The sequence below is a fragment of the Cavia porcellus genome, unplaced genomic scaffold, assembly GCF_034190915.1.
Source record: "Cavia porcellus strain 051 isolate PalLab524CR breed Dunkin Hartley unplaced genomic scaffold, mCavPor4.1 scaffold_11, whole genome shotgun sequence".
NCBI classification, from domain to species: domain Eukaryota; kingdom Metazoa; phylum Chordata; class Mammalia; order Rodentia; family Caviidae; genus Cavia; species Cavia porcellus.
The window spans coordinates 65492445-65511535 of NW_026947494.1; the positions used below are offsets into that span (position 1 = coordinate 65492445).

At 35.2% G+C, this 19091-nt stretch overlaps 1 protein-coding gene across 3 annotated transcripts in view; it reads right to left on the reverse strand.

The window, feature by feature from the left end:
• The window catches only part of Ap3b1 (adaptor related protein complex 3 subunit beta 1), a 259442-nt gene that overhangs the window by 26044 nt on the left and 214307 nt on the right, over nucleotides 1–19091 (reverse strand). For all 3 annotated transcript variants that reach the window (XR_010050584.1, XM_063258393.1, XM_063258392.1), the window contains exons 23-24: nucleotides 5085–5316; nucleotides 725–809 (exon numbers count right to left, since the gene is read on the reverse strand). Coding sequence is in view for 2 of the 3 variants with exons in the window: in XM_063258393.1 (XP_063114463.1) it covers nucleotides 725–809; nucleotides 5085–5316 (317 nt within the window). In the remaining variant the exon portion in view is untranslated. The remainder of the gene's footprint in view (nucleotides 1–724; nucleotides 810–5084; nucleotides 5317–19091) is intronic.

Below are 19091 nucleotides of genomic sequence, written 5' to 3' on the forward strand. Positions count from 1 at the left end.
TCTCAGTTCTTTTAAGAGTAAAAACAAAGCAACTTCAACTCAAAATAACAAATGTTTTCCAATATCAGAAAAACATAAAAGAATGAAATTTAAAGTCAACCCTAAAAGATGCTTGAAAATAACAGCTTTGTGCTACTTCACTAGAATTCATCTGAAGTATATGTAATATATGAAAACAGTAACAAAAAATTAATTCTAAAAAAACTACGAATATAGTCTTGAGTTATAAAACCTTTACCAACTACATAAATGCTCTTTTGACCTTTATAGAAAGCAGCTTGTAAATGAACATAAAAAAGGCAAAGCACACAGATTTAGAATCAATAATGCTCTATGAGAAACAGCTCAAGAGATCTCAAAACGATGCACTGTCTCAAAAGGTATCTTCTTTGGGATATTCAATGATGTAACATTTTTAATTTCTCCCAAATTTTCCAAAACTGTAAGAATTAGCTGCGAGTAGTTTATTTCTTTATTGAACAAACCATGAATTTCAATTAATGTGGCAGACTATAACCACTACGTGAGAAATACTGAAGACACATTGCACACCATTTGTACAACTATTCTATGGCATTCTAAACACTACTGAAAGAAAACACATTAGTTTAGATATCATGTTTCACAGAAAAAGGCATTTTAAAGCTTAATTTTTGTTCTACCATACTTTACAGGTAATACAAAAAAAAAAAAAAAAAAAAAAAAAAAGAACAACTGAACTTACCACAACTGGAAAGTGGCCATCTGTGTAGAATCACAGAAGTCAATACCCATTGAAACAGTAATGGATTCCTCAGGCTCAAGAGAGTCTAGGAAATAAGATAATTTAGACATGAAAACACACAAGATGTGAAAAAGAGGCAAACTAAGTACTGCACATTTATTTAATGTTTGTATTTGATTGAAACAGCCCAATTTAATGATGATTTAGAAGAAAAATTCAAACTAAGAATATTAAAGAAAATTACAATCTCACTGTTTGGCTCAAAGACTTCCATTTTTTTTTCACAAATTCTGCACATACTCTAGTGAACATATCAGATCCACTGTTTCAGAAACATACTACTTACAGAGAAATTTCATTTGTTTTACCATACTGTCTTTATAGGTATTCAAAGTGAGAAAGAAATAAATGTGTTCTTGTGTGGTACATTTGCAATGGGCTTTTGGAACTTCTACAAAATTATTTTCTCAAAATAGTTTATTCTAGATAGAAAAAGTAAATTTCTAAACAATATTCCAAACTTTCAGTTAAAAAATTCTAAAACTTAAAAACTCAAGGCAAAATGAGAAGAAATTAAAATGTATTCAGAAATTAACCAAGATAACAGGCACTCCTAAAATAAAGTCTACTTACATCGCTCAATACATTATCCTAAGAAAATTGAGGTGAAGATTTGAGTATCTCAACAAAGTAAGTAATGTAAGGGCCTTGCATAGTTTGGGATTTCTGAAGCTTCAGCTATCAGCTAATCAAGTATGAAGAATAACCACACTAACATATAATATTGTTTTTTTTTCTTAAGTTGGCAATAATAAAACTTAACAAAATTTTATCCTATTTGTGATTCCAATGTTTGGCTACACGTAAGAATATTTCAAAACATTTATGTAATACATGTATTACTGATTTCCATCCACTCTGTTCCAAGTCTTCATCACAACAGCAGCCATATCATATAATATCGTCATATTTAGCTTCAACTATTCCGTATTATACATCTTGTCAGATTTGTTATATTTTAACAAGAACACTTCTAATTCAGTTGACGGTGACTACCCTAGGGCTTGTTGGTAACTGATTTACTAAGCATGAAAAGAGATGATGTACAGATGGGATAGAAGAACTCAAAAGGCTGACACATGAGGAGTTATGTGTGTATCTCTTAGGCCCCATGCAGATTAGGCGTAAGAGGGCCTTTTTGATGCTGATTTTGAAATGATATTGGTTTGCTCAGTAGTATTTATGTTGCTTTGCTGATTCTATTTTTAATTTGTTTATAAATTTAACATTTACTAGTTTGCTACCTACGAGTCATAAGCCTTAGCTGTCTAAATCTAACTTGATTCATTCATACATGCAAGTACATATCTGAAGAGATACACATATGTATTTATTCCTCCTAAAGCTACATGTTGCTATCAGTTCACAGCTCAGTCATTCTCACTGTTCCAGTCAGTTTTTTGTCAAGTTGGGGATGAAACCACGGCCTCACTGTGCTAAGCAAGTGCTCCACCTCTTAAGATACAACCCCAGTTCTAAGGTTGATTTTATTTTTAATTAAAGCCAGGGTCCTTGTGCTAACCTATTATTTCCAGTTCTTTTATATATTTTAAAATTTCAAAACAGGGTTTTGACACTTTTCCCAGAAAGGCACTACTAGGTCCTGCTTCAACCGTGGACCTAGCTGGGATTACAGACATGCATCCGTATCACCTTGTTCTGTGCCATGAACCCACTTGAGTTTGGTCTTATTTGTATGTGACACCATTTTGGTAGCAAACATTATCACTAAAACATAACAGCATTTGTGATTTTGATCCTGCTTCATCATGTATTTCACTGACAAAGTGACAGCTTTCCAAATGCCCTGTTGATTGTACTCTCAGAAATGGTTTGATACTGTCTTCAGTCTTCAGATAATTAACTGTGAGCTAATTCTGGGGGACAGTTCATGATCAATGGTTTGTTTTATAACATGAACGTTTTAAGAGCAAAATGATCAGCATAAAATTATTCATATAATGGATTTTTATAATATTTGGAGCCTAATGAATTGAGAAAGCTTACCAAATTAGAAAATCATATTTGGATACTGTTCTAGATTTGCTCCTATATACCCAAGATGACTAACAGAAATGGTTGAAAAACATTGGCTTTATAATACCACACTACTGATAATGAAAATGAAACCACATAGGATGTCATTAACTTTCATGTGACGGCTGTACTTCTAAGGTAGCTAGTAAAATCTCAGCTGAACTCCAAACACTTGCAACAAGTGTTAACACAAAGTCACCAAAATACTTGCTCTCTTTGGAAAAAATGGCCCATTATTGCTAACTCTCTTGCAACAAACCCAGTTTTATGCTAAAAGCAGGGCAACATCCAGACAAAAGTAACTGTGTATTAGAGACAAAAACAAAATAGATTGGTGACAAACAAAAACTGCTGAATCCCTAAACATGAATACAGGCTTTATGAACACATAATGCCTTCCTTATCTCTTAAAACATAAACAGTGTTTTGGTTCATTTTTTGTTCTTGCACCCTTAACATGTTTTTGGAGGACTGATTCAGACACATGATGCTCTGCAACTCTAGTGTAATCTATTGGCAATAGAGTCGAGATAGTGTTACATACAAACACATCGCAATTAATTCTTTTTTAAAGGAATTCAGTAATTGGGAGAAAATGCATGAACCATTACATTCATAAAAATGTGCTTAAAAATGGAAAAGCCTATAAACTAGTACAGAGGCAATGGTATAGATTCACATTGTATTTCTGTTAAGGTCATACTATGAAATTTATTATATTTATTTCTTCTACTCTACATAGGCCAATAAAAGGTCAACTCATCAACTTATAATTCCAGTCCAAGGAAACATTAATACTGTTCTACTGTTTTAACCTTTGGATAACATTTCCAACCTCAAGACAATTCATAAGTCAGCTGCTTGACACTTCTTAAACTAAATTAACTTTTTTTAACTAGGTAAAAACAGGCTAAATTACAAGTCATAAAAAATATCCAAAGATTGGGATATTCTGTAATTCTCTGGCAATATATTAAATTCACACAATAATTCAATAAAAGTCAGGATACTCTACTCTTTAAATTGCATCTTATTTATAAAAATATTTTAAAAAACGCATTAAGCATATTCTGAAATCAACTCACTTTAACTCTACTTGGTTGCTTAAAAAAGTCTACCAGGTTTACTACCAGGAGCCGTTTTATTCCTTTGTGGAAAATATAACAAAGAGTCACTTCCTTTACTAAATGACTTATGGAACTATACAAAAGAATTCAGCAACGCCAGACTCAGATGAAGAAAAACGGAAGCTATGTGAAATAATGAGTAAAGAAGCCACAATTATCACATTTGAATTCATCCTAGTTAAAGGACCTTGCTCACCTACAGTACAGAAAGCACAGTAATATTTTGAAGGTGAAGACACAATGCTTCTGTCACTTTTGAGTTTCAGGCTCAATGTACAAAATACAATTGGCATATTTAATTCTTAAAGGATTTTTTTATGCCAAAATATTGAAAACCACCAGGTAGATGATACATAGTTCTCAGCTGGGCACTAGGGCAACCTGAAAAGCACCTACAGCACCTGGGACAGCCTTCTTAGTGCCAGCTGGCTACAGTGTGCAGGCACAGTGCATCCTGCCACCATTTCTGACACCGTCTTGTTTTTTAATGTAAAAATCATGCTGATTTTTAAATGGTAGCAAAAATCACTGTGGACAAATACAATAACAGATAACAAGTTGTGGAAAGAAAGACAAGCAGAATAGCATACCTCTCCTCAGTGCCCTTTCTTTCAATTTATGGAACATGAAAGGAAACAGGCAAAGGACCTCCAGATATAGAAGATACTGTATTCAAAGACAGACCTATTTTCTACCTACAACTATACAATAAGCCACCAAAAATTATGTAGGCAATGAAACTGACCAGGGAGAAAGTGGAGGAAGGAGATACAGATAGAAGAAACAGGATGATGATTTTGATTCTGCAGATCACATCTTCTTGTCATTATTGTAACTACTGCTGGGACTTGACTCACTAGGGCAAAGAAATATAGGTCTTTTGTATGATAAAAAGCAGTTTAAAATGGGAAAACAGGAGATACAGCTGTATGGCAGTGTGCTTGGGTGATACTTATGAGGCCCTGGTTTTGATGCCTGGTTCTGTAGAAAAGAACAAAAATAAAAACAAAAAACCCAAGTATATAAACTGAGTATGCTAACAATCAATAAAACAATGTTCTATTTTACTTAACTAAATATATCTATTTAATTTTAAAATGAAAATAGATAGCAAATACAAACTTTTAAATATTTACCTATTGGATTAAAGGTGTGCATTTGCATGCCTATAGGAAGTTTTTTTCCCCCTATGTGGATATTTTCTATCTTCCGGTCAGAAGTGTTTTTTAATGTAATCTGAACAGAGACCATCTTATCACCAAAAATGCAAGGCTGTCTTGGAAAGAAATAATGGGCATCCAGTCCTTTTCCGCTCATCCGATGAAGCAGGACATGTGTTTTCATTGGTACAAAGACAGGAGTACTGACCTATTGTGCAAAGAAAGACATTAAAGAATTAGTGGATACAGAAAATAAGCCATTTTAACGTTTAACTTCTGGTTTTCCTAAAACATTTATAAATCACAATAATAAACTTAGTATGATGCCACAGGGAGATAAACATAAAGAAAATGCCTTTGACATAGTATTAAAATTTTTCTGTACTCTGAAGGCATATATTAAAATAATTTTGACAATATAAGATAGTAACCTCTGTCATATGTTCTTAAAAGTCTGTAAGCTCTTCTGTTAATTTTTTCCTTAGATAGCAGGATGGATCCTGCTAACTTTTTCATTAGTGTAGTTGGTTTTCTTGTACTATAAGGTAATATGACCTCTCAATAATGAACATCATGTGCCTTTGCTTCTAATACTGGATGGATTTTCACCTTGAACTTCTTTCACTAGAAAATGAAGACCATCACCTCCAGTGCAAAGTATATTCTTTCTCTTACATTTTCTGAATCTAAACACACATTAACTCTGTATTTAATTATTTTTCTATAGATTTTTAACCAACTGTCCAACATGATATAATGAAGAGCTTTTCTCCATTGATTTCCAAATACAAACCTTTTCTTTATGCACTATGATACATTTCTGGACCTTTGTTGCTGTGTTAAACCCACTGGGTACTTTTATTTCTTATAGGTTTACAATGAATTCAATTATTTGGTAAAACAAATCTTATCATTTCCCTATCCCTCAATATTTTCAATAATGATCTCTTTGTGCTTTTACTGAATGTTATCCCTGTAAAGTCTTCTCTCAATCTAATTTTCATGGGAATCCTAAGGAGCATATTAAATGAAGAAATGCTGTCCACTGTAAAAGCACATAGTAACGATTTTTTCATCCAAATAAGTTTACATACAGGCTTGCTGCTTATGTTCTTAAAAACTTAGTAATAACCACGTTGATTTTACTACGGTTGCTTTGTAGTATAACTTCAAGTCAGGGATTGTGATACCTCTTGCCTTACCTTTGCTGCTTAGAACTGTCCTTGCTATTCTAGGTCTCTTCTCGCTCCAGATGAATTTTAGGAGTGATTTCTTGAGTTCTGTGAGGTATGTTGATGGTATTTTTATCGGGATTGCATTGAATCTGTATAAAAGTTTTGGGAGAACGGCCATTTTTCACAATGTTTGTTCTTCCTATCCATGAGCAAGGGATGTCTGTCCATTTTCTGAGATCATCTTCAATTTCATTTTTCAGTGTATTATAATTTTCCTTGTACAGGTCTTTCACTTCTTTCGTGAGAGTAATTCGTAGATATTTCATTTTTTTGGTTGCTAGTGTGAAGGGTGTGGCTTCTCTTATTTCTCTGTGACTTTATTGTTAGTGTATAGGAATGCTATCGACTTTTGAGTATTGATTTTATATCCAGCTACATTACTGAATTTATTTATTATATCTAGCAGTCTTTCAATGGAGTTTTGGGGATCTTCTATATAGAGTATCATGTCATCTGCAAATAATGATAGCTTAACTTCTTCTTTTCCTATCTTTACGCCTTTTATTTCTCTCTCTTGTCTAATTGCTCTGGCTAGTATTTCCAGCACTATATTAAATAGGAGTGGTGATAAGGGTCATTTCTGTCTTGTGCCTGATTTTAAAGTAAAGGCCTTCAGGGGCTGGGAATTTAGCTCAGTGGCATAAGCGCCTGCCTTGCAAGCAGGCACTCATGAGTTCGATCCCTGGTACCGATAAAAAGGAAAAAGACAAAAAAAAAAAAAAAAAAGCAAAGGCCTTCAATTTTTGGTCATTTAGTATGATATTGGCTGTTGGTTTGTCATAGACAGCCTTTATTATATTGAGGTAAAGACCATCTATTCCAATTTTCTGCAAGGTTCTTATCATGAATGAATGTTGGACCTTGTCAAAAGCTTTTTCTGCATCTATAGAAATGATCATGTGGTTCTTACTTTTGGCTGTATTGGTATGGTGTATTACATTTATTGATGTACGTATATTGAACCATCCCTGCATGGCTAGGATGAATCCCACTTGGTCATGGTGTATGATCTTCTTGATGATTTGCTGCATCCTATTTGTCAATATTTTATTGAGGATTTTTGCATCTGTGTTCATTAGGGAGATTGGTCTGTAGTTCTCTTTTTCAATTGGGTCCTTTTCAGGTTTTGCTACTAGGGTAATATTTGCTTCTAGGAACGATTTAGGAAGGATTGCTTCCCTTTCAATTTCATTGAAGAGTTTGAGGAGTGTTGGCAATAATAATAAAGTTTTACCTTTGCATGTGTGCGTGCATGCTCTGGTGATAAAGCTCAGGGCATCATGTGTAGTAGGCCAGTGCTCTATCACTGAGCCAGAGGCACAGCCACCAGTTTAGCTCTATGTTTTCAAAGCACTTTTGCTTCTAAATTTAAGTTTCTTTTCCTTGAATAAAAATTACTTTCAAAACTTGTTTCAGTGCTCAGGAACTCTATAAATTCTACCATCATTATAAATTCTCAGGTAGCACTTAGCATAACTCTAAACAGTAATCTTCATCAGTGAAAACTGACACAAATATAATGGAAGCCTGGAGATGGACACAGAATAAGTATGCACACATGTGTATGTACTGAGATTTTATATAGATTTACACTCATGTTGTCGTGTCACAGAAGCTGTAAGTCAACCTTAAACATGATACCTTAGCTGGCTAATTACACTTTTCCAGCACTGTGGATTCTCTTAATTAGATGCTAAGAACATTGAAGATCCTGTCCAAGTCTTACTTCTTCTCTGTACTGTTTCTGAGATGAAGTTGTCACTAAACATTAAACAGATGTTGATGTAGAGTTTTACCTCTGTAGAAACTATAGGAGCAACCCACTTTGTGGGTTCCCTTCTGTCCCTCTTAGACAGAGGCTTTCCTTCTCTCAATAAATTTTTTTTACTCTTAACTTGCATTGTTCCTAGAATTCATTCCTCAATTTTGGAGGACATGAACTCAGCATTTTGGACATCTATCAGGTTGGGAGTTATATTTCCTCTATATAACTTGGAGATCTTCCACCAAGATAACTGGATAGAGGTAAGAGTTTGCTCTTGCTTCATAGACCCTGGAAAACGCACTTAGGTATTCAAAATTTTTATGTTATTTCTTTGCTTATTGTTTATAGTTAGTCATGCTTTGTCTCATATAATTTTATAAATTTAAGTTGAAAACATGGAAAGTTGTGATGAGACATTTTACTCCTGTTTTGTATATGTGACTTGCTTCCCAATTTGATCCCCATTTAATCCATATTAGCCCAGTGACCATACTTCTTGTAACCTTATTTGTTCACCAGAGTCTGGTCCCATCTCACGCCCACCTTGTGATTTCCCATTGGACCAATATTACCTAAGTGACTGTACCTGTAATCTTACTGATTGATTATTAATTGTTCCACCTTAAATCCGCCTCCCCTTGTGGCTTTGCTCAGTAAGTACCCTAGAGAAGTGGGGTGGCAGGCAGCTCACTTTCCAGCCCCTCTTCTGTCCCTCTTACACAGAAGCTTTCTTTCTCTCACTAAATTCTTCTCACCCTTAAAAAAAAAAAAAAGAAAAAGAAACTATAAAAGGTTGGGCTACACACAATGTATGGAAACAAAGCCAAAACTGTAATGTAAAAGCGAAGGTGACTGAAGGTTAGAGAGAAGCCTATGAATGGTGCAGTGGTTTGGGGCTGAAGTGTCCTGGAAGGCCTGTGTGTCAGAGTTTTGGTTCCCTGCTTGGTAGTTCTGAAAAGTGGTAGAAATCTTTCAGAGGGTGAGGTTTTAGGTCCTTGGGCACATGTCCTTGAATAGCTTATGGGACACTGGTCTCCTGTTGTTCTTTTCAGATCCTGGATACAGTGAAGCGTGCAGCTTTTTCCATCAGCCACTGCCTGCCTTGATAAGACATCTTGCTACAGACCCAAAAGGAACAGGCCCATCCAATCAAGATGGAAGCCTCCAGAACTGGAGCCAAAATGTCTCAAGCATTTATTATAGCATCAGAAAGATGACTAAAGCAAGTAGTATAAGCAAAGCAGAGCAAAAGTAGGGGTGTGGTTCCCCACACCAAGGGATAATCAATCTAACCATCATCTAAAGTGCTTCAAAAATACGCTTTTAGTCACTTGAGCTACCACACAGCTTGGCCAATTAACTGATTCTCTATGTCTCATCCTCAGCATGTGGTCCAAACATTTATTTTATTTTATATTTAGTCTTAGAATTTTGGAGCTTTAGTATAACTACCTAAAAAGATGTTTAGTATAACTGCTTAAAAAGATGTTATAAAGGGAAAAAATACAACTTTGTCCATTCATTTCTTCAATATTCAACCAAGTTCAAGGTAAGAAGCATTCTCTAATGTATTCCACATCTAAAAGAGGCCCTTCTTGACAATTTCCAAAGGTTACCTGTGGTAACACTAGTTCTACATACACAAACTTAATTCCTTTCACAATTCTGGTCACAAACTGACCTTATGGAGAAATGTGGTTTGGTTCTCAGCCAGTGAGACTGGCAACCAGAATTGTGGAAAGAATTAAGTTTGTGAACCAAGAACCACTGTACTCTTCTGCAATAAACAGCATCATAAATGGAATTTTGCGATAATACATACATATTTCCTAATCTAAAAACCCAAAATGTTCGAAAATAAGGAAACTTTTTGAGTGCCAACGTGATGCAATTTAGATTTTAGATTAGAAGTGCTTAACTGGTAAAGTCACGTAAATATCCTGAAAAACTGCCAAATCTGAAACCTTTTTCTAGTCCCAAGCACTTCAGATAAAGGATAGTCAATCTGTACTTGTTTAATTTTATAAAAGGACTTAGTGAAAGTGTTTGCTAAGCTCACACAAGTCATCTTAAGTCAGTATCTAGGTAACTGTCTAAGTGATTTTTGTTCAATAAAACTAGTGGCCTCCATAAGCTCTTCAACAATTTCTATATATAATACATTTAAACTTGACAGAAAACCAATATTTTTTGCAGCAGATTAGATACCCTTACTTCAGAAATATATATAAAATCTAATATACCCTATTATCTACAATATTCACCACACTCAGTTCTTTATGGATCAGGTATATTCCTGTGACACTTCATGATCTAGCCATGGCTAAGATGCTCAGGAATATGGATCTGGGCTGGTGAGTCCTCTTCCTGGGAGTTTTGGACATAGGGCCTATGCAGGTGAGCCAGTTTCTTTGAAGCAACTAAAATTTAAAACATTAATGCTATCTGTGGTCATGCTTCCTGCCACATTATTCAGTGACAGAGAGAGAAAAAAAGATACAGCAAATGTCGCAGAAATACAGAAAAAAGTCCAGCCGGTAATTTTGGTTTGGCTATCTTGAAGCCTAAATTCCTACCCTTGCTGAAGCTTAATTTCCTATGAAATATTCCAGCCTTCTTTCCTATACATTTCTTTTTTCCTTTCAGCTGGCCCAAACAGTTTTTCCATCGTTTATCTCCTCTGTCCTATGACTAAGATGAGTCAGATTCCAGGACATAACCAAAACGGGCAAATGCTTGTATTGTTCCTTTTCATAAATCCTGTATATACTTGGACGATGACATCAAAGACTCAGGTCTGGTCTTTGATTAGATTGAACCATATGCATCTACCATTTCTGTAGGTCAAAAACAGTAAAAATTTCACAGGGTTACTTAATCCTACACTCTACAGGAAAAAAAATGTCGCTGATAACAACTTCCTAATTCATTGGAGTTCTATACTGTATTGGAGTGAGACAGCAAGGTCTACATTAATTTTTTTAAAAAGCACTACATAGTTTTTCTTTGTTTTCTAATGCTGTGTCTCTCAAAGGTGTCTTGAGGAGAGAGGTGATCTTATACAAAAATTTATTTCAGGATTCTCTGTGCATGAAGAGTACCATTATTTCAAGCACAAAGTAACTACTCATCACCAATCATCATCATTCATTAATGTGTTTATTGTTTTATCTAAATAACACTGAATTAGTTGTACCAACCTCTATATTAAGGACTGTGATGGAAAGACAAAGTTTCTAAGTTGTTAAGAAGCTTATTGAGCTTGAGATACCTATATAAGTAAGCCACAGTGATAAATGCAATGATGGAGGTAGGCTCAATGGTCTTAGGAAAGTCACACCTGACACATAAAAGGTCAGGGAATCGAGGTACTTGAGTGGACTAAGTAATACCTGATTTCTCATTATCTCCATTGTTACCATCCTGGTCTGAGCTACCACCACTCTCCCTGGCTTATTCCAACAGCCTCCTGCTGTGTTCTGTCAATTCTGAACCCAGGGCCAGAATGAGTCAGTTACAGTTCTGTAACATCAGCCCTCTGCTCAAAACCCTCCCAAGGCTCCAATTTTATGGAGAGTAAAAGCCAAAAACCCTTATGAAGGCCCGGAAGGTCTCCCTATTCTGGGCTCCTTGTCTAATTTCCTGTTGCTGTTGAACTCCCTGTTCACAGCACCCCTCTCCAGTCACTGGATTTTTTGGTTCTTCCTTCTGCACATTGCTTGGGCCCTGCCATCAGCCCATGGTGCTGGTTACTCCCTCTGCCTGGAGTGCACTGTCTCCAGACACCCTCAGAGCTCAACTGATTCCTCATCCACTGGATGAGCCTCAAAGCCTGGGCATTTCTGCCTTCTGAGTCCCCTCTGCTTTTCCCACAGTCACCTAACACCGTTTCTTACACAATGTATAGCACATTTACTGCTTATTACTTGTCTCCCCACTTATTTCCCACTTTCATGCTTAATGTATAAAACAGTAATTACATCTATGGTCAAAACACAAAGCATAACTTTATTATTTTAAATGGTATAGAGATTTGCAAATAATAGTCCTCTTGAGTTGTCTATGACTATCTTTATTTGATGCTGAGTGTTGAATCACAACTTCCTAAAAATCCTATAGCCTCACCAGGACACAGTGTGGTGATTAAGTGCAGATTATTAATACCTATTGGTTTTTGGAAATGACTTAGTTTTCTATTACATGGACGTGTAGAGAGATGGAAAAAAATACTATTTTTAAAGGCACACACAAAGAACAGCTGCCTAACTAGCAGGATTGTTATGACACAAACACCAGGATAGGCTGAAAAACAAGGCTTGAAAATGTTAGTTTTTATTTAATTGTCTAACTACTAGTGTTCAAAGAATTAAGAATTTAGTTTTGTAACAAGCAAATGATATGAGTCACCTAGCTGTAATTCTTGAAAAAGTAATTAGTTCAGTAGCTGTGATAATGCTAAAATAAGAAGTTTGCCCCAAGAATTAACAGAACAAAAAGCACCCTAGCAACAATATGACAATACTCCACAAATCTCTATGCAGCATATGTTTAAATAATAAAAGTCATTTGTGTACCTTTAGATGGTTTATGAAAATAAGCAATCAATTCTGCAGACACAACATTATTTCTAAAGGAAATCTATGTGACTCATGATGCCTGTAGATACACAGAGACAAACCACACATATTTTATCAGTTTATTACAGTAAGCAAATAAGCGTGGAATGAGAGTGCACATAACTGTCTACTTAGCGCTTACTGAAACATTTATAAGAGCTGTTATCTCCCTAATAACAGACAGACAGCGTGCAATTTTAGAGAGGAGAAAAGCTTCATATTTTTTAACACTTCACTAAAAAGTAACTGAAGAGTGTAAAATGAAAAATACTCTGTGCAGTTAGCTGGTAATGGACCATATTATCAACTCAAGTTAGATTTATAGGATACAAACTAGTCACTAATAGTTATTTTATGACATAGCATGTCTGCTTTTTTTTTGAGATTATTAAGATTAAAGTTTTAAAATTTCTTTTGAAAATAGCTGTTCAAAATGATTGAATTATAAAATTTAAAATGAGATTTGAAAAATAAAACATGAAATACCAAGTAAGTGGCTTTGAATAAACCTTGTTCAACCTGTTTTACAATTTCAAAGATTACATTCCCACATAAAGCTTTATGAAAACAATGTTTTCCAGCCTTTTATGCTTTAATCTATAATCATTTTAAGTATTATCAATCTATTGTTTTTGAATTTCAAAAAAATGAAGATTTGCAGTATATAAAATGCTCTTTTTGCTTCTCACTTGTTCAGCTTATTTTATAGTTGTATCTATTCAGATATGATTTATAAAAATATAAAAACAAAGAGGTAAGCTTCATGTTTAAAATTAAGAGCTTTAAAACAAAAGATAAAATTAGTGCTTTTTAAACCATTGCACATCTCAGTCAATGAATTATGAAGCAGAAAGCAACAGTATCATCTCTTTTATTTAGTAAAATATAAAAAATGAGCTTTTACCATCAATTCATTGAATTAAATCTAGTACCTAGTACAGAATAAGTATAGACTAAAAAAGCAATGGGAAATTTTGCTTAATTCTTACCTTTAAGCAGAGATTCAACAAATATTACTTTATCATTCTAAGAATATCTTCCTCATGTATGTGCATCTAGCTATTCTAGAAACTATTATCATTTCTAGACATTGTCTAGAAACTGTTTAGACAGTTTAGAAACTGCTTCTATGTATTATGGTAATACATGAGACTTTCTTACCTCTTATTTTTAGTAACAACATGTATTAAAATATATTTGTGTCAAGACTTAAGCACATTGTGAACACTTAATGAATGTATTAATTGATGGATGGTGTTAATCAGACGCCAGCAAACAATGCCTGAAGCCAAACCTGGTCCATTGTGTATTTCTATACAACCTGTGCACTAAGAATGGTTTTTTACATTTCTAAGTGGTCGAAAAGAAAAATAACATTTTGTTACATTGAAAATACAAGAGCTGAGTTCAGTGGTGCCCACCTATAATCCCGACTGTTTGGGAAGCTGAGGCAGAAGGATCCCCTAAAAACTGTTTAAAAAGAGTAGGGATGTAGGCCAGTACAAAGGTCCTGGTTTCAATATCTAGTATACCTCCTTAGAGTACTGTATTTGCATTTGTATTTCAATATCTCCAAGATTTTTGGAGCACAGACATTCATTTATACACTGGCTGCTTCTGTAACACAATGGCAATGTCAAGCAGTTACAGACTATATTTACTATCTGACTTTCACCAAAAAAAAAAAAAAAAAAAAAAGTTGCTGCAGCAGGATGCTAGCTCGGGCTGGGCCCTGGCTGTGATTCCCAGCATTGCAACACACACACACACACACACACACACACACACACACAGTTGCTGATACTTGGATACATTTTTAGTTTAGTTTTGAGATGTGGAGGGAATTGCTTTATAATAATATTCTATTCTTTCTCCTTCCAAAGACAAACCTATAAACTTTGTTGTCAATGCATTTAGTGCTTTTCATAAAGTTAAAACCCATGTTTTAAATATATTTTATTTACCTTTTCATGAAAAACTAGTAGCACAACAATGGATAGAGGCAAATTACACTGTCCACAGATATGTTCCTTTCTGACTTTTGCTTTAACAATGGTAATAAATTACACAGCTACATAATGCCTGATGCCGGCACATAAACAGACACACAGATCAATGGAAATGAATCAAGTACACAGAAACAACCCCAGGCAGCTTCGGCCATCTGATCTTTGACAAAAGGGCTAAAAACATGCTGGAGAAAAAACAGCCTCTGTGAGAAATGGTGCTGGGAAAAACTAGTTATCCTACAAGAATGAATCTAGACCCATGTCTCTTACTATGTAGTAAAATCAAATAAAAATGGATCAAAGACCTAGGGGAAAAAAACAAACAAACACTGAATCGGCCTGAAGATAAAATAGGTAAAATTCTTTTTTTAAAAATGGGTAAAATTCTTAAAGACACAAGCATAAGCAAGGACTTTCTGAACAGAACCCCAATTGAACAGAAATAATGCCAACAGTCAACAAATGGAATTATTTTTAATTTAAAAATTTCTGTAAAGGAAACAAACGACAAAATGAAGAATTAACTTACAAAAAACTTTTTGCCAGCTATACCTTAGACAGAGGGCTAATATCTGCAGCATGTAGAGAGCTGAGAAAAAAAATATTCCCAAATAAAGGGCTTAGTCAAAAAATGAGCAATTGAAATGAATAGACACTTCTCAAATAAAGAAGTACAAATGGTCAGTAGGTACATGATAAAATGTTTAGTATCTTTGGCTATTAGACAAATGTAAATCAAAACAATACTTAGATTGTATCCTACTTCATGAAGAACACCTGTCAAGAACTCAGAAGGTGCTGTAGCAGGGTGGGACAGGAGAAGGAATGTAAACCAGTATAACCACTATGGAAATCTGTATAGAGATTTCTCAAGAAACTAAACACAGAAATTCCATTTGACCCAGGTATACTTGTTTTGGGTATTTTTCCTAAAGTATTAAAGCCATCCTATTATACTGATACATGTATACCGATTTTTATAGTATCATAACTCTTATTAGTTGCATCTTGAAGCAGTCCATAAGTCCTCCAACAGATGAGTGAATAAATAAAATGTGGTAGTCACACAAGCTTAAATATCATTTGTATCTCTCACTTGAGTAAGGTAAAGTATAAAAAGTACAATGAAGGATAGATAGAAGGAAACAAGGGGAAGGGAAGGGGAAGTAAGTGTAGAAGAAAGTGGTGCCACATACAGAACTGAATAACCCCAATGAATGTAAACATTATACATCATAAACATGAGATAAGTAATAATACCAACAAGAACAAAAATGGGGAAGGTGGACTTAGAGGAGTAGTGAGGGGGCAGGAGCGAAGGGGATTAAAATAAAAGAAACCAAGCTATTATGTGCATGTACTCCCTCCCCCAAGACGATTGTATACTGCAGGTGCTGCAAATATGTACTAATAAAGAAAGAAATTGTGGTATTTTTTTGCATGTGCATATATATGGAGTACTACTTGATCATAAAGGATAAATCTGAATCATTTGTAGAAAAATGGACCATAATGAAAACGAAACAATTCAGACACAGAAACTTAAAAAGGGCAGACAAAGTATAAACAATTTAAAGAGTGAAATAAAAGGGAAGTGATAAGAAAGTGAGATTTTGTGGAGATGGGGGGGGTCAAAGGGCGAGATGAGACGGGAGGAGGGGAGAAATAAAAGGGTTACCATGCAGCATACGCAGGTATCAATTCCCTTGATGAATTTATTATGTATTGCAAAGCTATACTAATACAATTTTTTAGAAAATGGATTTTCAAAGTTTAGCAGAAAGGTTTCAGTAATTCATAATGAGTTTCATTAGAACTCAGAAAATTGTACATAAGCATAAGACAACTTTGTGTTAAGCTGATCTCTGACAATATGGCACTCATTTGGTCTTAGATGTTCTCCTGCTTTCTTTTTCGCAGTACCAATGACATGACGTAATACAGAGCATGGGTTACCTCCTGCTATGCACTGTGACCAAGTTCAGGTCCAGAGCATTATCTCTGACATTCTGTTTACTTCTCTCAACAACTGGGAAAGGCATTTGATGTCTCACATTCATTTCTTTTCTGCTTCTATTCTACTAGCTTAGATCAAGCCTTAAGGGACAAAATGTTTTAAAAAAATTGTTTTTCAAATTACAAAAGTCAAGGTTACTGAAAATAACTTTAAACAGTACAGAAGTATCAGAAAAGTAAAATCCCCTCGAGATTTAACCATAATTAACAATTTGGTGTCTCTTCCAATCTTTTGATCCCTTATTACTTTTCTCCTGCCCATGATGCACCCTGTCACTTTAATTGCTGTATCTTTAGACCCCTTATATGACAATCTGTACTACAAGCTGTGTAAAAAGCAATTATCCTGAAGTTGTATCTTCCTTATGTGGTCAGTAAAGCTTGGTTGAAAACTCAGGATGCTGAAGCTAGACCTGAGCTGAAATTTGCTCTGTAATTTACTAGCCCTATGACACTGGAAAAGCTAATTTCCAGCAATCTTGATTTTCACATCTGTGGAATGGGATAATCGCACCTGTCTTTTGCTGTTAAGTGCAGGCTAAACACAAAGAACTCAAAGGCTCAAGAAGCCAGACAGCAACAAAGAGAATGTGATATAATTTCAGAGCTGAAATCAAGGAATGTATGGTTGCCAATGAGAGCAGGTGGAGTCAGAACTCAACAGACTCAGAGGTTCAAGGCTGCACAATGCACAGTTCTTTCTAGGAACCCCAAGGCCCTCCAGATCTTCCTGTCTGGGAGAGCAGAAGTTATGTGTGTGAGACACCAATGTCTCCACTCAGTGTGTGGTTCAGAAATCTGAAGACAGGGGCTAGGGATTTAGCTCAGCGGTATAAGCGCTTGCCTTGCAAGCAGGCAGTTGTGAGTTCGATCCCTGGTACTGATTAAAAAAAAAAATCCGAAAACAGCAAATGAAGGGAAGAGGAAACGAGTCTCACAGAAGGAACAAAAGTGAGCTGCAAATGGACTGGTTAGATGCAAGAGTTGAAAGCTTTACACAAATATTCTTACTGGTAATGGTAGCTCAAAGACGAATGATGGGCCAATGTGGGTGAGACCTTACTCAGATTATTTGCCACAGGCAGGCCTTTAAGATCCAAATGGAACATCCTGGATCACAGCTAGACTACATTATACGACACTGTTACAGTGTGTGAGGGAAACTTGAGACTATTCGACATTTCAGAAATGGAACTTTGGCCTCTTTCTACAGGCAGGCTGTGCTGCCCTGTGGCTGAGTGAACTGAAGACATGGATCTTCTTAGATGAGGGACAGGATCTCTCTAGAGGTGGAAGTATGTCTTAGCTGATGCCCAAACTAAAAGGGAAGTTTTATTATAAACACATTAATCTTAAATAACAGATCCCTGCAAGGATACTGTCTTTGAGTCTGTCAAAGGAGAAAAGGATTCTTTCCCATCACAGAGGCCAGTCACAAGTACAAATTGCTGAGAAGTTCCTGACACAGGGCAAGGATAGGAAAAAGGGTACTCCAATTTTGGAGACAGACAGAAATAGATAAGCATGTACAATTATAAATATTTAAAATTCTTGAGTGAGGAAGAAAGGACAGAAATTAAACTCCTCCTCCCATACAGAAATACTATATTCTTTGGAGTTTAAGCATGTGCGAACAAAGACTCTTAAAGACCCAGTTTTCTACATAGAGGATGGCTGGCTACCTGATTTTCTGGGGCAGGTCCTGGGAACAGCCTCTATGAATTCCAGGGCTATCATGTGCTCCCAGCCAATACCTGTTCTCAACTTAGAAGGCATTTGCCTCAGAAATAAGAAAGGTTAGTGTTGGCAGTAACGAAAACATTAGGTTTTAAGTTAGAATATCTTCAAGCTATTCGATAAGAAGACAATCATTTAATTTCTCTGAGTTTAAATCTTTAAAGAGCAAAAGTAATATAATTCATAGGATTCGTCTATGAGTCAGTGAGATACTGCATGTGAAAGCATTTTGTTTATGAAAGTGCTTCTCCTTAGTTACTGTTAAAGACCAAGTTTATTAGAGACAAAATAGTGGCAGAGCTAAGACTGAAATGTAATACTTTTACAAGAAAAACACACTTCCTTTTTGTGTAAACATACAATTCCTTTTTGTATAAATATGCGTAAATTATAATAAAAGTAAAGATCAATCATGCAAGATATGGGAGAATTTTCTTTTCCTTTTCTTCAGAGAATGACAAGAAGTAGAAACAACTGGCATTTATTATTTGTTTCCAAAGATTAATGAGAGCTGAAGAATCTGTTCTGAATGTGATCTTAATTACAGATCGTTGGATAAAATAATACCTTTCAAAAACAAATCAATAAATGAGATTGAAATTGTT